Source organism: Anarrhichthys ocellatus, unplaced genomic scaffold (assembly GCF_004355925.1).
Source record: "Anarrhichthys ocellatus isolate YVR2014 unplaced genomic scaffold, GSC_Weel_1.0 scaffold4, whole genome shotgun sequence".
Taxonomy (NCBI): domain Eukaryota; kingdom Metazoa; phylum Chordata; class Actinopteri; order Perciformes; family Anarhichadidae; genus Anarrhichthys; species Anarrhichthys ocellatus.
In genome coordinates this window covers 10376762-10395576 of record NW_022280034.1, presented here as the reverse complement: position 1 = coordinate 10395576, position 18815 = coordinate 10376762, and the positions used below count along the sequence as shown (strand labels likewise).

General features: G+C 42.6%; 1 protein-coding gene across 6 annotated transcripts in view; it reads right to left on the bottom strand.

Moving 5' to 3' along the window:
- Positions 1-6: 6 nt before the first annotated feature.
- LOC116381047 (myosin phosphatase Rho interacting protein) overlaps positions 7-18815 on the bottom strand; it is a 44628-nt gene continuing 25819 nt past the window's right edge. For 2 of the 6 annotated variants that reach the window (XM_031842860.1, XM_031842863.1), the window contains 20 exons: positions 17499-17721; positions 16600-17146; positions 15166-15298; positions 14909-15025; positions 13809-13865; positions 13633-13701; positions 13444-13533; positions 11501-11610; positions 11313-11351; positions 9503-10250; positions 9301-9417; positions 4755-8510; positions 3788-3935; positions 3589-3694; positions 3118-3277; positions 2928-3035; positions 2774-2860; positions 2513-2675; positions 2098-2183; positions 7-710 (listed from right to left, as the gene is read on the bottom strand). In XM_031842860.1, coding sequence (XP_031698720.1) covers positions 639-710; positions 2098-2183; positions 2513-2675; positions 2774-2860; positions 2928-3035; positions 3118-3277; positions 3589-3694; positions 3788-3935; positions 4755-8510; positions 9301-9417; positions 9503-10250; positions 11313-11351; positions 11501-11610; positions 13444-13533; positions 13633-13701; positions 13809-13865; positions 14909-15025; positions 15166-15298; positions 16600-17146; positions 17499-17721 — 6936 coding nt within the window. In that variant the 3' untranslated portion in view covers positions 7-638. Of the gene's footprint in view, positions 711-1741; positions 1827-2097; positions 2184-2512; positions 2676-2773; positions 2861-2927; positions 3036-3117; positions 3278-3588; positions 3695-3787; positions 3936-4754; positions 8511-9300; positions 9418-9502; positions 10251-11312; positions 11352-11500; positions 11611-13443; positions 13534-13632; positions 13702-13808; positions 13866-14908; positions 15026-15165; positions 15299-16599; positions 17147-17498; positions 17722-18815 lie in introns of all 6 variants that reach the window. The other 4 variants (XM_031842861.1, XM_031842865.1, XM_031842864.1 and 1 more) reach the window with 4 other exon arrangements.

Sequence of the window (18815 nt, the reverse complement as noted above, 5' to 3'; positions counted from 1 at the left end):
CACACACACACACACACACACACACACACACACACACACACACACACGACACTCCATTTTATAAAACTCTCATACAAAAGCAAGTTAAGCATCACATTGTTTTCCACTATCAATCAAACCATAGTTATAGTACAGCAGATGCCCCAACAATCAATAGCAAACCATACTATTACATATATCCAGTAGTTATGTACAACAGAACTGGTGCAACATTAAACACATACAAATTATTAGATATAGAAACTGTAACAATAATAAAATACAGCAGATACTTAATTCGTATAGGGAAATATATATTATTCGTACTGTGTATTGCTGTCTATTTTGGCATTTTGGAGGATCAGTAAAAATGCTGTCATGTATCCCTCTCGCAGCTTATTTGACACATCTCCCTATTTGGACAGATTATATGATTTTTCTTTAAAGAAACCTAATACAGGATTGATTCAATAAAACTTAAAAAAAATTAATAAAAAAAACAAAACTATGTCAACTTGTCAGAGGCATGGAAGCAGCAGGTCCAGGTTTAAAACTGACCTTGATAAATGTATTTCCATTTCCAATAATAGTCGTCAGCTGTTGACCAAAAAACCCCAAGGCCAGGAAAGAGAAAAAGAAACGCATCAGATTCCTGATATTCAAATCTTTTTGGAATCTTTTGCCTCAAAAAGCTTCATACGCTCCTGAACAGTTAGTCCCTCTTTCAGGCTCTGTTAAAGGAAAAGGAGAAAGTAATTTATTGTTCATTAATGATAAGGGTGAATGTGGGCAGAGAAGAATGTTAGAAAAACACACAAGAAAAGCACAGACGTCACAAAATGGGAATTTTTTTTTCTGCTCTGGAGGACATACTTTAATCTCAATGTGAGATCTACAGAGAAAAGTGTGTTAAGATGGAATATGGTCATGCCACATAACGGTAGGTACTGGTGCGCACAATACACAAATAAATTCAAAACTCACAAACAGACAAACGATGACAATGACAGAAAGGCTTTTTACATTAACAGAGCAAAACAATGTTGGAACATATGAGATATGTTCCATAAAAAAAAATAAAAAGAGCGCTCTCATTCCTCTATAAAATGACCTGAGATAGTTCATTAGTCCACTGATGAGCAACACCAATTCACGACCCAAAGAACTTAGTTCTGCCCGTCAGCTCACAGAAAATGTGTGAATGACATTGTTAAATACTAAATGCTTACTATGAGTAAGCTGAAACACTTTCATTAGATGTTGGATTTTTAAAACAACAGCTAGCATGGCTTGGTCCAAATGAAACAAAAACCACCTACCTGCACCTCTCAAATGAACACTTTTGTTTTCACACTTTTTTTGTATCAATCAAACAAATGAGATAACGTGGAATTTGTGATTTTAACAAGGGGGAGGTAGGCAGATTTTGTATTTTACTAGCCTGGCTACAGCCGTCTCCCTTGTTTCCAGTATTCAGCTACAGCTAACCTGCTGCTGACTGTAGCTTCATATTTACCGTACAGGGGAAAGAGCGGTATCGTTTCCTTTATCTAACACACGGAAAGAATACAAATAAGTGTATTTTCCTTAAGTGTTAAGCCAGAAAGGCTTTTGGACAAAGCGCCTAAGAACTGCTAATGCTCACGTCTGTGACATTAAACGAAGAGGTAGCTACTACAATCAGCTTTGGTGGTGCAGGGGGGGGTGGAGATCATGCGAGGGTGTTAAGGGCATGCTTTGCTCTACATCATGCTATACCTACAGCACATCTCAGGGCAGGGGTTGGGGGGGGAAATCACCCCACAATGGGGGTGTCAGCTATCCCATGAGACCTGTTCAGTGATAGACTGACGGACAAAACACACAGATGACAAACTTACAGGACAAGAGACTTTCAGGAAAAAACGTCGCTACCAACTGTGGACCACATTTCTACAGTGTGTGGCGGCTGAGTTGCAACAATTAACAGCGATAACGTCTGCGCGACAAAAGCGTCAACATCACGTCACACAGCAAACTGAAACGGTAGCTTTAGAGAGTGCGTGGAATCTTCTCCAAAAGTACAAAATGCCTGTAATTTCGGGAAGGAAAAACTATTTTGTTCAACTCGAAACTCACCTTTGACCTTAATCCTCTTGATTGCTTGGAGCCTGTTGATCGTTCCTTTTTCAGGAAATCTGGATTACTTTTTGATTTCATGATATCTAAAAACACAATGAGTGAATGCTATTATCATTAACTAAAGTAGCATACTAGTTTGGTAGTAGTCAATTTTACAAGCAATATGATTTAAATATGCGACTTATATAAGTGCTGGGTCGCTAAAGACTTGAGGTACTGTATGTAGGAACATTATAAACAATAAACTGTATGTCCATCCAATTTTAATTTTCAAATTTAAAAAGGCGTTTACGTTCTCCAGATCTCAACAACAGTGACAAAACAGGTTGTCATTACTCACGACTGGCTTCCATACTTACAAAACTTTGGGGTTAATTCAGTGGTACTGATTAAATGGACATTTCCTATTTACCGTATCCAGATGTGACCGTTCCATCAACAGTCCTCTCGCCTAAAGCTTCTGTGGCAATGAGCAGCTTCTCCTTCAGTTTGCCGATGTCGCAGTCAGCCTTCGCTTTCACAATGCTGAGCTCTGTATAGATGTCTTTATATTTTTCGGTGGCATATTTCTTGTCCTGTTGAAATCAAACCAATGACAATGCCTCTCAGTTTTTCAAATGCTGTTATAAGACCTGATGAAATACAGGAACACACTTTTCAATAAATTGCTTACCCTTAACGCAGACTGCAGTTCATCTTTCAAAGAGTGGATTTCCTGTTTAAGATACTGGATCTCTGACTCCTTAATTCGAAGCAACACCTACAAGAAACAATCATACGATTTAAGATCAAATCGTGTGCGTTTGTGCGTGCGTGTTTACACATACCTCCAGTTCATACACATCTTTGCCCTGGGTAAGTGGTGACAGCGCTGTTTCACCACTGAAACAGGAGCGCATCCGAGTGATCTCTGTGGTCAGTCGGTTATTTAACTCCTGTTGGACAGAATAAACGTGTGTTTTAACCCGTTAACATAATTATGTTTGTATGTACTTGTGCATAGATGGGCATTCAAACCTGGTTGTGAGCGTTCAGCTCCTGGTTCTCTCTCTGACACTGCCTGAGGGCCTGCCGCTCGGCCTCCAGTGCCTGGGCCAGGTGAGCGTTCTCCAGATATTTCTGAGAATACTGCTCTGACAGCACCTCAAGTTCTCTCTGGATGGACTGCAGCTCCTCCCTGGACAGTCAGATCATCACAATATCACCAATTGTCATCTGATGTTTACCAAACCAGCCTAGACATGAGTGGATCTTTCACTTGTTATTATGACTTTCCCAAAAGCCTTTTAAAAAGTTGCTCCAGTTAATCAAAATGTCTCTTGCCATCCCCCTAACCCATACTATAAAGTGACACAATTTTTCTCAACCTGAGGACTCATCGGAAAAAAAATGAATATGGTTTTCAGGGTTTGACTTTTTTTAAATCAAAGGAAAAGTCAAATGAAAAAGTCAGCTCTTTTACTTCTCATTTCCAAGTATAAAACATACTCGTATTGTAAGCGAAGTTCATCAATGTCAGAGTTCAATCCACTCAGTTGGGACCGATGGGTCTTCTCCAGTTCCTCCTTGTGTGCATTCTTCATCGCTTCGATAGCTACATTTAAGATAGATCACACACATTCGATTACTGGATGTTGGTCGTGTTTTCAAGTACAGAAATAATTGGTGGTAATACAGTCGTCTTTACCAGCAATTGTGGCAGCCGTCTCCTCAGCCAATAGTCTCTCTCGCTCTTCCATAAGTTTGGAAATCTCCCTCTGATGCTGCCTCTGGAGGTCATGTACTACCTTCTGGTGGGTGTCTTCCATTGCTGTAAAGCCACGTTCACACGTGGCCTAGTGGAGGAGAGGATCAACAATTCGTTATCACAAAATGTGTTTTGAATTTACAACCTATAATCTTAATTAGTGACCATGGATTTCAGTGCAATATCTATTAATTGTTCACTAGACTACATGGTGTGTCATGCAAAATTAGTGATAGAAGCCATGCAAGCTTGTTAGGATTTGAAGGCCAGCTATGTTAGAATGAAAGCTGCATAATTGTCATTAATAGACTGAATTTCCTTCCATCATTGAAGGTGGGAAATTGTATGTTTGTTAATACAATACTATAATATCGATATCTTGTTGGCAAGCGAGGCATTTTACACTCAATTTACTTTGGGGGGGGGGGGACATGAACGTCTGCACCAAATGTCCCAGCGATCCATCCAATAGTTGATAAGACTGGAAGATAATTCAGGGCATCAGCATTCACAGGAAGCACCGCCTGGGAGCCACGATTGTCTATGCCAAATATTGTGCCAATCCATCTCGTAGATGTGGATATATTTCACAAGATAATGAATGTTTATTGTCATAAATATAACAAACAAATAGAAAGTTGTGGATGAATGACAGACCTTCCCATCCCTACAACCACGGTGCTAGTATGGCTCTAGGGATGCAAGCCAACTGATGTAATCTCGATTGCAAGTTTTATGAGTTAGGGTTACAAATAATACAAATCACACCATTTCCCAACTCCAAACACTCTGTGTCCATCGGCAGATTGTTAAACAAAAGCAGCTTGTTGTTAAGCTATCTTACTATTTATCTAGTACTCTCACTTATTTTTAAAAAGTCACTAAAGTAAAATAAAAGAGCAAAAACCTTAAGACTTTCAAAGTCTCTCTGGTATTTCTCTCTCAGGCTGGCCACGTCTCCTTCTAGGTGCTTGTTCTCCAGCTCGTCCCTCATGGTGCTCATCTGAGCCTCCAGCTCCTGGACACGGTCCTTCAGAACCACCATGGAGTCCAACTCTGAAACTGTCTGTGCATCCTCCCTCTTCCCCTGCTCCTCCTCTTCCATTGGTGTCGCGGCCTCATCACAAGGAAACGAGTGGGAAACCCGAGGATCCTTTTTGTCCTCTTGGTGCCTTTGGATACATTGAATGTTTTCCATATACTGGGAATTTAACTTTTTAATCTCCCGTTTGTGGATATGCTCGAGCTCACAGATCCTCTGTTCAAATTGCTCCTCCAGTTTCCTCACATGACCCTCGTGCCGCTCCTCCATGGTGCCCATGTCCACGAGCAGAACTTCTAGCTTTCGTTGACTGTCGGCTGTCGTCTCCATGACGGCCAGCTCGGTTGAGGCGCGGCCTCTCTCTGCTTGGCTTAGCTCTTGCATGTGCCTTTGCTTCAGCTCTTCAGTCTCCTTCTTAAAATGGTCTTCCAGGAGAGCCAGTTGCTTCTGCTGCTGGGAGAGCTGGTTCACACGTTTGCTGATCTCACTCTTTAATGTATGATTCTCCTTCTGGACAGTGGACACTGCTTGCGTGAAGTTCTGGCGCTCATCCTGTAGGGATGCTTCGTATTTCTCTTGGATTGCACCGACATTGCGGGCATGCTGCTGGACGAGAGCGTCCATGTTCTGACCGGTCTGTTTACACCAGCCCAAGTCTTGTTCATGCAGGGCCCGTAGCCTGCACGCCACATATGCCACTTGAGCCTGGATTAGGGCTTCGCGCATACAGAGAGAGGTACTTGTGAAATGATGTGAAGTTTGGTGGCCCAGAAGAGCATGGATCATTTTAGCCAGTCCAGGGTGGTTTTCACCACTTTCTATCTCTTGAGCATAATTATGGAGGATTGCTGCTTGTCTTTGAAGCTCATTAGCCAGGTAGTCATGTGCATTTTGCAGTGATTCAACTGAGTCGACACCACAAGAGGGCATTTCTTCAGCCAGGTGTCTGTCTACAATTTCCTCAGCCAAGCCTCTAGCCTCCTCCATTTCAATCTGCTCCATGTAGGGAGCAAGTTCAGGGGGGCGAATGTCTGCTAATTTCGGTTTACTAAACCCAAAGTCCTTTTTGACTTCCTTTATGACATTTTTCAAATCAGGCCTTTTGGAAGCTTCAATGATTGTTTTCAGAGCCATTTCCCTTTGATGCAGGTTATCATGGGCATGCGTCAACTCCCTTTTCAGTATTTTGAATTTCTCTTCGTAGCAAAGTTTAAGGTTCTGAATAGAGTAGGCTAGCTCTGCTTTAATGAAGGTGTTAAAGATAACTGTAGCGTCAACATCGGCATCAGCTGAAACACTGCCGTCTTTGGATTTAGCATCATCGGTCTTAGCTTTTTCCAATTCTTTAAAGAATGAACTCTCCAACATCAACTTCCTGGTCAAGACATCAGCATAAACTATAGCCAAGCAATCTTTGTCACCCGTTTTAATGTTCTCCGTCTCTTTCCATATCTCAGCAAGAGATTGTAAGATGTCAGACTTTGAAGTCTGTATTAACAAAGCCATCTTGTTCAAAACGACTGCCTCAAACGACAACGTTTTGGCGAAGAGGTGCAAAGCTTCTTTATCTAGAACTTCTGGGGTTTGATTTTGATGGACAACTGGAGACTGCTCTTCCAAATTCTTATGTCCTTGTCGGATGTACAGTGATGCATTGAACAAATCGTTCTCTATCTCTGACAATGAGTGCAGCTGTGAATCAGTGGTATCATGAGAGCCTCTGAGAATAGCCCTGACTTTCTCTTGACTATTTTCCACACACGCCAGTGCCTTGGCATAATGCTTATTGGCAGCACTACTCTGTATCCCACTTTCACAACATAACTCCTCATCAGGGTTAGGCTTTGTTTCGGTCGTCTTTAGATCGGTCTTTGCAATGTCCTCTGCTTGGATGGATGGTTGCTGGTCTTCTAGATTCTGTGTGAGGTTTCTTAGTTTATCCTCCGTGGCTAGCAGCTTAGTCTCTAGGGAATGTATGATAGAGATGAACTTCTCTGGGTCACTACTGTGAGATAAGATGATATCAGAGGACATTTTTTCCTCACTTAAATGGATGTCTTCATTTACATCCTGGTTAACTTTTTGTCTCGTGTCTGCAAAGGTACCGCTCAAGTGACTCGTGTCTAGGCCCTCTAGATTTATGTATTTTTGGCACTGAATACCGGAAAAACGTATCCTTGGTCTCTTAGCTTGCGACTCCTTATCATCTGGGAAGTTATCCGTCTTTGCTGTATTGTCAAAGGAGAGTAAGAGTTCTTGGTTTGCTGATAAGGAGGCCGATGTTTTAAGCCTCGACTTCTTGCTCTGTTCTGGGATTTGCTGCCTTTCTACATGTAGGTCAGCATAGCCCAGCTGCAGGGCATTGAGATGCTGCTCTAGCTCTGCTATGCGGTCCTTTGCAACCACAAGCTTGGCTTTCAGATCTTTTTCAGCACTACAGGGCTCAACCTTATCTAAGATACTTTGATTCATTTGACAAAGAAGCTCCTCCTTCGCTTGCAACTTCTGTTCCGTTTCCTCCAAGCTGTTGCCAAGTGCAGCCATTTTAACAAGGGCCTCTTTCAAGTCCTCTTCCTTACGTTCCACTAGCCTCTCGTACATCTCCTTAGTCTGCCGGATCTCCTCCTCTTTTTCTCTGAGGAACTGGCTTATTTTCTGAAACTCTTGGGTAGCCCTCTCATACGAGTGCTCCAGGGTGTAGTAATCAGCCTCTTCCGTTTCCAGACGATTGCGGAGCTTATTCACCTCACGGTCTGCTTCTCCAATCTGGTTAAGAAGCTCCTGGCAGCGGCAAGTGAGATGGCCTTTCTCTTCTTCTAGCCTACGCATACTCTCCCTCAGTGACTCTACCATGTCGGTCTTCTGGGCCAGCTCCACTTGCACTTTCAGCATTTCCTCCCTGCATTCCTTTCCTCCAGAGGCCTGCCTCCCTCTTAACAGGGCCTCCACCTGCTGCTCAGCCTCCAACAGTCGGTTCTCCATCTCTTTCTGTGCCGTTTCAGCCTCGGCTAATCTTCTATACAGATTCTGCCTTTCACTCTCGTGACTCTCTTGCATGCTATGCTGCTCCCTCCTCAGGCGCTCCTCTTTCAGTGCCTGACCCTCTTCAGTTGCACTTAGCCGAGCAGTCACCTCTTGCAGCCTCTCCTGCAGCCTCTGTATCTCTCTCATGTGGTCCCGTTGCAGGGCCTGCTGGCGCTCCAGGTGCCTGAGGGCCTGGTTTCTCTCCAAGAGGCTGGCCTCTATATCACGGAGTCTATCTTCACTGTCCTTTAGCTGGGCTCGGAGGGTGGCCTCACCACGGCCATATTCCTCTTCTTGTTCCCTTGAGCGCCCCTGCTCCAGCTTGAGCTCATTGCGCATTCTGGCCACAGCCTGTTCACTGGCCAGGATTTCTGCCATTGCAGATGCTAGTTTCGCCTGCAGAGCCTGAACACCAGCCTCATGGTGGTCTACAGCATCCTGGGCTTCTGTGTAGCTTCTCTTTAGTGTCCGAATCTGCTGCTGAGCAAGGTCCTGCTTGTGCTTTTGGGTCTCCAACTCGCCCTGCAAATCTTGACTAAGCTTGTGTAGGCAATGCCACGGCACTCTGTGCGGTGAAGAGGAAGGGGGTGTTGCATTCTTGAAAAAGATTGATGAGACAGTTTCATTAATGACATCACCTTACTTCCCCTACCATATACGGAGAACCACATCTCGGGGGTAACCGGGAAAATACATTTTCTCCTTTCTTGAAATCAATCTCTCTTTTTTTTTTAAAGAGCTTCCACTGTGCTTTTTCAGAGGTGACTTTGAAAGAAAAAAAGAAAAATAACTTTGGTGGGTCAATAATATAGTGATAAAAAAAAGAAACTATCATATGATGTGACACAAAAATGACATTCTATCTCTGTGATAAGTTCCCGGTATAACTTAAAACTGCACAATGTAAAAAAGCATTTAATTAGTTAGAGTATGCAATTCTGAAACACCAAAAAGCATGCCGAAATCAAGCTTGGAAAGGGCACACAGACAAAGCACAGCACAAGGTTTCTTAATCAAGGTTCTTACCTCAAGAAAATCAGACCAAATCAATTATTTTCCCAGGAGATGTGAAACTCCGTAAAAACAGTTAGTGAAAACTCATGCTAAGAACACCACAACCATGCGGATCAGAGAATAAGCACCCACACCCGTTAGTAAAATGTGATACAAGTTACAGTAGGAGACATAAATCTGATCTATCATGAGCAAGTAGACTGTATAACAAAAATACTATCTACACATGTACAGTTAATAACATTTACTGTACGTTTAAACAATATACGTTTACTATCTTGTAAAACATTTGTGAAAATCGGAATGCTATTTGTACATATCGTCAATATTAAAACCCATACTAATCCTGCACGATGGATGGTGAGTGTAGTACCTGCAGTATATAGCCATCTCTGGCACTTTGTTCCTTCCCTAGAGCATCTTCCAACTGCTCTTTTAAAACATTGTTTTGCTTCTGTAGTATGTCCAGCTCCTGCTGCTTCTGTCCCAACTGAACAAAGAAAGACAGAAGAGATAATGAACGAATGGCAGACGATGATCATAAACACGTATCACGCCGCACTAAGAAAACTCACCTCTTTGTCGAGCAGTGCAGCAAGCTCATGTGCAGGCAATCTGTCAGAGTTTCCTGAAGCTGTGTTGATCGGCACTTGCTTCTCGTCTCTTAGCGGTGTCGTCTCCACCTGATGCCATCGCTGCTCAATCTCTTCTCGGACACCTGAGGTTCTGTTGTCCTTATCTTCACTAGCAGGATGGTCTACTTCCATCTTTCCTTGCTCTTGGCATTCAGGTATCGATGGCTGTACCGGTGGTGTAGTGTTTAGCGTGGAGGTCATGGTAACAGTAACACTATTTGGCATGTGGGTTGCACTGGTTGTACTATGCTGAGGGACGCCCCTCCTTACACTCTCTTTTTCTGCTTCTACTGTCATAGAAGGTGGGTGAACACCTGAAACAGAAGAGGTTTGGAGGGAGGAGGTAGAGCTAGGAGAGGATGCTAATGAGGAAGGGGAAGAGGAAGGAGAGCAATATGAGGACGTCGTTGAGAAGGATGAGCTGAGGTCGACAGTGTCCGCTCGGTCCTTCACAGGCTTTTCTCTCCGTTCTATTTTGAACTCAGACCAGTCGAAAGTCTTGGAGCGACCCTCTCGTCTGCGCTCACGAACTCGGCTTTTTCGGGGCTCAGTCAGAGGGGCAGAGGCATTGTTGCCCGCTGGCTGTCGGTGGACATCAGACTTGGGGGCCTCAGGACTGGGGCTTGGCTCAGAGGTGGCCTGTGTACACGGCTCCAACATCACGTGGGCTTTTGTCTTCTCGTCAGATCTGAATGAACAAAAACACACAAAAAAGAAAGAGGATATGTGTTAGATGATTTTAACAGAACTGAAGATGCATTGAAATCAAGCTACATTAGTATTACATAAAGCGTTGCTGGACAAACAACGATGCGTATATTTGTGGCAGAGCATTGGAAGCATGATAATCAGTGAAATGAGTCCAAGTCAGAGCATCAACATCAAAATGCTTATATGGAACACTGCATTAGGCTGAAAGCAACTTTGGAGTTAATCTTCTTGATCTGAGGTAAGCCTGATGGCAGACGCTTTCCTTTAGTTGCTATGTTAATGCTATTTGTATAAACTAGTAGCTTAATGTGAAGAATGCGTTTGATTGGCACCAAGTAGTGTTGAGGGGCAGAGCATTACAAAAAAAGAGACCTGACGGAATAATCCATTTTTACCACGTTGTGTGTGGAGGTGTCAGGAGGTATGAGTAAGGGGAAAATGAGAAGGAACAGAGCTCAGGAATGAGAAAGGGGCGTCTGTGAAGCGCTTTGCAGAAATACCAAAAATATCACATGTCTCTTCTTGGAGAGAGGTACCTAAGAGACAAACTGGCAGAGTGTGTGACTCAGTAAATGCGGGTCAGTGCGTGTATACAGTATCAGATGTGATGACCCATCTGAAAGGCAACACTCCACAAAAAATAAATCTTTAGGTGGTTTTAAAAAATCCTCAAGTGAACTGTTTTTTTTTGGAACAGTTAGTTATCTCAGCTCTTCTCTCCATCCACTCAAGACATGTTCTGCCTGTGCTGCAGTTGTGATTTGTTCTGTGATCACTTCCAAAAGTTAGTGGACAACCACATGATGATTAATCATTAAAACCCTCTCTGCTTGTTGATCAACAGATGGCTGGCGGGCTATTCTAGTATGTTGATGTGATTGCAGCGTGTGTCTCTACAGTAGCACAACTGACGGGGAGACATTACTCAACAATCACATGACATAGGGCGGGACCACAAACACGCTAGGGCTGACATCGCTGAGCAATTACATCACTGTTCGAGGAGGGGGGGAGATATTCAACACACAAGCACTCCAACCTGGGCTTCAGAACGGACAGTTTCAGAGAGATGTTTTTCCTGGAAGCAGGTTGAAAATACCGGTTGAGGGAGGAAGAGAAAGAAGGAAAGAGAGGGTGAGGAGGAGAGAGGAATTAAAATGAAATATGGGAGAAAAGCAGCGGTCAAATCTGCCAGTGGTTAAAGTGTTAATCCTCTTTGGGTATTACCGGGTGACATCTGGAGCAATAGTGGGTCGCACATTCTTCATGATTGCCTGAATCCAGTTGCGACGGATTCCAGAGGTCATGGCCGACAGGGTGCACGCTCCCTCTTTACACTGAAAACAGACATTTCATTTAAAAGACTGACAGGGATGAGACTAAAATATATTTTTCGACACTTGTTTTTGTACAAGCCTAACGTAGTATTAAGATGTGCACCAGTGGAGTTACCAAGACAATGCAAGACTCATTTGTTGCTCTTCTTTCACTGACTGTAACCAGAGGTGTGTAGAAGATTTATATTCACCGCATAAGATGCCCTTCAGTATCTTCTTTATTAATTGTACGTGTAAAAGTAGCTTTAATGCAAAATACTTCCAACTCCAACAGGAATACATTTTGAAAGAACACACTTCTCACAATGCAGTTTTATCAGCAGAACAATAATAGAAACCGTGAAATAAAGAGAAACATTCTTGGCCTCACTCTGTTTCGCTGTTAAACAAGTTAGAGGATGTGTGCGTTTTATGTGCAATACATTCAATCTGACTGTGTATTCAAATCTAGATGCTATATTTTGTCATCTATGATTGCCACTTCCCTTCCTTTTGCCACAATGTGGAAAACAATGTGTTGTTGCCCTGAAGACCCAGCGCACGAGACCCTGCGGGGCTGTTACGTCATCACAAATGTAGTAAATTTGTGTGTAGTTTAGGATGGGTGTGAATTTGCTGCTTTACACACAACTGCTACTAATCCATTACATCAAACAGATTTTAATCATGTATATGCAATAACCATTTAATGTTAATAGCCTCTTACTTTAAAATTAGTTTAAGCTGTTTACAATTACACAAAGTTACATGTAGTTAGTTGAGACCTTTCTTCTTAATGCCCTAGATTGCAAAATATGACATTTTTTAGTAAACTGTTCTGAGCAGTATAACTCCATAGTAACACAGCTTTATTGTGTGTGCAATACATTAAACTTAAACCTTAAATACTTGGAAGTTAAATGTTTTCTACAAGAACACAGTTTGTCATTAAAGCTTCTGTTGACACAGTAATGGGGTTGAAGCAACCCTGTACTCTATTGCACTGCTCTGACTGCATGACACAGCCCCCTTCCAGTCTGACCGTGGAGCAGACATTAATACTGGAGTTATTCATTTCTCGACACCAATACCATGTTGTTCTCAGCCAAAGAGACAACGATCCCTTTGACGTCTCTATTTCTGACTTCCTCTGGAGAAAATAGCTAAGCTGCTTCAAGCTAATGTAAAGAAAAATACAGACCTTGTTGCTATTAGTCTCTTCATATGAGATTATTATGGTGAGTTTAAATCTATATGTAGCAGAAACCAAACCCACACTGACATCAAATGGATAACAATTGAACTGCATAGCAGCTATAAGTGTCTGGTAAGTATTTTGCCAGCAACAAGTGCTAAAAATGTTTAATGGCCAAAGGATTATACAGCGAAAGCATTTTGTCATAGAATTCACTGCAGCATCCAACTGCTCAACTCTTCTGCAATTAGTAAGTTAAATTACTGTAACATAACTGTTTTTTTAAACATAAGTGTTATTGAGCAAATGTGGACACGGATGGGGTTTTTGAATGCAAGAGGTTAGGTAAACATATTGTGCAGGATGAAGGACAAATGGTTTAGAGAGACAAGCAGGGCTGCCGACGGCTGTAGCAGATTTAGACCACCATGATGTCAGCCTCTCGCAGAGAGATGACAAGTCAAGAGACATCCGTCATTACGGACAAAGAATCCTTTCAGAAAGACAAAACCTGATACCTGGAGTTGCACCACATGTTGTCGAAGGCTGTTTATAGACCGTCAGCAGACGGCAGAGCTCGAGCGTGTTGACAATGAGTTTCTTCTCTACTGGTGATTAACGACACAGGACAATCAATGCCATGACAAATCAATGCTCACCAGGATTTGGAAGCCGTAATTCCTCTGGACAGGGAACTCTTGGACATCATAACATGTGGAGAGGTCAACCTCACCGTCCAGTTCTAAAGCCTAAAAATGAAACGATATAACAAAAAAGTCCTTTAATTAATTATCTATTCATTCAAATTTACAGTCAAAACCACACAGTCTCTAGAAGACGATGTTTACCTCCTCGGCTATCGAGTCCTTGTAGTACCTCAAACTCTGATCTGTCAGGACAAACCAGTGTTTCTTCCACTGAGAGGGAAAAAAGAACATTCATTTGATTTCACCGGAGCCTCAATGAGTACAATATAATTGTATTCAGTAGAAGCCATGTAATCCCACTAATGAAAGCTAATTACCATTCCATCTTCATACAGCTTTGTCATCCATCCTTTTTTGAAGTTCAACAGATCTGGCTGCAAGTAAGACAGATTAGAGTGATGTGATATTATATAAACGCAACTAGATTAACTCATTAAAAATCAATAAAAAAGGAAATTCAGCCACCACTTAGAAGTGACTTCCGATTAAACATCAACCACACAAATAGAACAAAGTACAAATATAAACAAAACTAATGAAATGATATTTTGTTGAAACATTTTGTGCTGATCCGTCACTATATTAGAAGTTGTCATTATGTGAGCGTTGATGTGATGTAGTCAGAATATAAAATTGACATCACCCCTTAGCACTGCTGCATTTATGTGCATTTGTTTACATTTAAGTCCCTACCTCAGCCTAATAAGTACAAGTGAAGATATTCGGCTCCAGCTAAACAGACGGACTGGCGGGAGCTGGACTCCCTGTGAAACACAAACTGCTGCACATTGAAACCAAGCTCAAGTCTGTTTATAGACTCCAGAGTCAATCATTAATCCAAAACCTGGCTTCTGCTCACTCAACAATACCTTATTTCTGTTGAGCTTCATCAAGTGTGGTGTCACCGCATGGCAAAGAGTCATTCTGATGGTTAACTGCCTTCACTTCATATGTTGACAATCTGTTTCTTTCCGTCTGTCCCATGGACATATTACACAACTGCGGCTGCTTCTGTGCTTGCTATTTATAATCATCAGTGGCGGCAGTGGTGTGCACATAAATGTGTGCGTCTGAGTGGGCGGGGGTTCCGGCAGCTGCAACCAGCCCAGAGAGACGAACCACACATTGACTGGATCACCCCTGCATTACTGAACAGACCGTGGATCAGTGGCAGTTTGTCAGACTGGTAGGAGTCAGACGTCCAGTGCAACTTGAGGGCTACTTTAATCTCACTTGTGGAAACTGAAGAAAACTAATGCTAATTTAATATTGTATATGCAGCAGCATGTGGTTGGGTGCATGTGACAGTTAAATTATGTACACTGACCAGTAAATAATGCCATTCCCCCTGAGCAGTGCACATTACAAGAAAGTCCATTTGGCAACAATATACTTTGGAAATACCGTCTGTACTCACAGTCATCGAGGACTCGGTGACTCTGCGGTCCAGTGACTTGGCTCTTCTTAAATTAGCACAAGTGGAGCTGGACACATCAGGGACTGAGCGATCCTTTCCTGCATCCAGTGACATCTCCTATAAATATAATTAGTATTAGAAATTAGAAGTAATCCCTTATCAACGTTACATAGTACATTTGCCCTTCAGTGGATTGTTTGGGTAGTTCACACCTTTTTAGATGTATTTGTTCAGGATTAAGAAAGAGGATAACATACATGGTTGCTAGCCAGATAGCGCCTCTCGCTGCGTCCTTGTCTCTGGATTAACGTGGCGTTAGCGGAGGGCTCATTGGAGCTGCTTACGTCTACAGGATGACCCTCCTCGAATCTGCCAATGATTTGAGAACGCCTGACAGACACAAAGGGACCATCCTTTTCAGATAAGCGCTCGATTCACAGTACATACAGTATTTCACTTGACAAAAACGTATTTTCTGACAATCAGTTAAATATCTTAATCATTCTTTAAAAAAAAAAAAAAGGCATTTTGCAGCACAAAAAAACCCCAAAAAAAAACCTCTTAAAAATGCAGCACATAATCCTCACATTGTGGCAGAATCAGCATATAAACAAGACCGAAGCATGTTATGAAAGCAAATTTGAGCCAAAATCAATGTCCATAATGGATACAAGTAGTTTCAATGTATTGTGTGCAAAATGCACTGCAGCCATTAGTGCAAAACACTTAAAAAAATACATAGGAAGTTTGGACATCATTCTAGACTCAAAGAGACTTTCATAGACAACAATGTGAAAGGTAGAGGTAATATCCCCAAAGAGACCAATCCAGAGATACATCAAAGAATAAAAAGGCATTATATAATGAGATTAAACTTTGGAAGAAAAGGAAAATGATTAGGATGGTTGGTTAGACAAATTTAAGGAGCAGCAACGGCAACACAGCGTTACCTTAAGGCTCTGCACTTGTTACTTTATGTGTGTGTGTGTGTGTGTGTGTGTGTGTGTATGTGTGCACAAGAAAGAAAGATCAAACAGTATGTAAACCCACCATCATTACCAACCACCAGTACGTTTGAGAATGCACATTATATACAGTAAATCAAGTATTTATGAAACAGTGAGTGTGTGTTCTCCCAGGCAGGGCAGAGATGAAATGATAGAAAGCAGGAATCAGCGGTGACCAGCAGGGAACAGCATTGAGAGAGGAGGGGCGGAAGGGTTGGTTGAGCGTTTAGCTCTGAGAAGCCCTGTTCAGTAGCCCCTGGAAAAGATTGAAACGACAAAACAAACTAGCAAAGTAGCAAGAGCAAAAGGTAGAGATCAGTAGAAAAGAAAGTAAAACGTGCATTTCAATCCCCAAATCATTAACGGCAAACCACTGGTAAAGCTAGGGGAGGCAGCAGTGCTCAAGATACAGGAATGTCTCAAGGACAGCAGCCACAGGGTGGTGCTAAAAGAAACTGATAGTGCTGATGCTTTAAGCAATGCATGAGCTTCACATAGATTACTTGGCATGCTATCTATATGTTTTAAGGCTATGTCAAGGGCTTACAACCAGTGGTGCATTGATGATTATTAATCATGTTTGGCTGCCAGTATAATCACAAGTGAGTCTGCATGACTTCAAATGTCTCTGTAGAATCTTTGTTTGCAGTCTGCCAAGCATGCCACATATACATAAGCTCTTACCTGCGCTCCTGGCCAAACAGCCGAGCCACCTCCTCTCTGCCAGGACTCCGGGTCCGTGCCCTCAGCTCTTGGCGCTTTTTTTCTGAGCGGAAGGCTTCGCGGTGACTCAGTCTGCGAGCCCGTGGCACATCAGACAGCGCAGCGTACTCCCTGCCAGGCCGGCCCACTCGGCCTCCTCCCCCACTGACACTACAAATGCTTCCTCCTCCACCACTGCGTCCCTCCCAGGTGGGTGTAGTCACGCTGGGTTCGGAATCCAGCGAGCTCTGGGAGGAGCTGATGGTGGAGTAGCTGGGGGAAACGAGTGCACCTGGAGAAGGGAGAGGATCTTGGGAGGGTTGATAAGGGGAAGTTTGGGATTCGGACTCAGAGTTGTACCTGGGACTGAGAGCTCCTAAAGAGGAGGATGATGCTGAAGAGGACAAGGGCAGATGCTGGGGTGGCTGGGGCGGCTGAGACTGTGGCGAAGGCTCCGACTTGGTCTTCTCCAGGGAAAAGTAACCACTCTCCACTCGTACCTTGCGTCCGGTGCTCATGGTGCCGCCATCTGAAGCAAGAACAGAGTGCAACCCGTATGAAACTCCCAAAACAGTGTGCATATAGTGCTAAATATGTGAACATACATTACATACCTGTATCTGTGTACGACAAAATAGTGACTTGACAAGTTTCACCGAACAGCTGGCCAAGTGGCTGAATTCTTATTCTTAAGCGACAGAGTGAAGAAGTTGACTAAAAGTAAGTGCGACTTAAAAATGCCTTTATGTAAGCAGTGATAACAAACTTTCCAAAACCTGTATTTATTTATTTTAAACCTAGTTTTCCTCATCACAGTGAAACACTAGCTGAAGCATATGCAGGATGTTGAGGAAGTTGCATGCTGTCCTCTTAGTCCTCACCATCTTGAGTAGTGATACTGGAGTCTGGTTGGCTCTGGCTCAGCTGGCTTAGACAGGAGGCACTGCGGCTGCAGGGGATGGTGGCCCTGCTCCAGCGGTTCTCCTCCTGCCACAGAGTGGCACGGCTCATCGGGACACGCTCAGCACTGGCGATGCTGCTGGGCAGGCAAGGGATGCTTCCTCCACTGCTGCTGGTCACCGTCACCTTGGCAGGGCCGGGCTCCTGGGTGGGGGTTTGGGTTGGAAGGAGTAGGTGGGAAGAGGAAATGACATATTGGGAGGTAAGGTCACAGAGAGACTACGAAAAGGAATACGAGGAGGAAAAAGATTGAAGAGTAATTAAATACTGAAAAGAAATGTGAAACTCAGATAAAGGAAATTTATTTTTTATTTAGTTTTTACTGCTTTTATTACTTGGGTTTTTAAGTATGCGTCAGGTACATCTAATATCAAGAAGACAAAGCCAAAGAAAATGTATTATTGTTAACGGTATAACGATAAGAGTGGTAAGAGATGAGGAGGATGTGTCGAAACGAGAAAGAGATCGACAGCTAGACAACGAACAAAGAGCTCATTTCTGGCAAACACACCTGTCTTATTGATGATTACAGAAAAAAAGAAGAAAAATATTCCATTCTGCAGCGGCAGAATATGTTGCAATAGATTCTCTAGAATAAAATTAGGGTTGTACCGAATGTCATTGTTTTACATTCAAAGCTTCTATTGAGGTTTTTTGTTTTTAATTAAATCAACTTTAATGAGTATAACTCAGTGAATGCCTCCCTTTGACGGCAGTGAAGATGTTTTTGAAAGGCTAAACAGCCACAAATATGGGTTGAAGCAGAATAGAAATGATAGCATCCACCTTTTCCAATAAATGTTGACTTTTGGTCCTTATAATGCTCTGGAGTTATTGAAAATCTTTGAATCGCACGAGTGGAAACAGTCCTACTCAGCAACCACAACAATCTATTTCTACAAATAATAGTGTTGCCTGACCTTTATCTGCAACTGTGCAGAAATACCAGGTTTAAACAAAATGAATAATGAATGTTGATTTAGAATTTGACTGCCAAAATTATGGATGATTTGAAGCTTTGACCTATTCAGTACAGCCCTTGATGAAAATCATAGAAGTCATCTTCATCTGAGTAATAAATACAAAGAGCAAACTAAATTAAACGTATATTGTCCCCAGTACATATTGGTTGGTCATCAGCATTTGAGTTCACCAGAGGAGAAAGATTTCCAAAGCAAAGAAACAGCCGACTTTAATCACCACAAACGCGCTGTTGTGCCAATAATCACTCATATCAG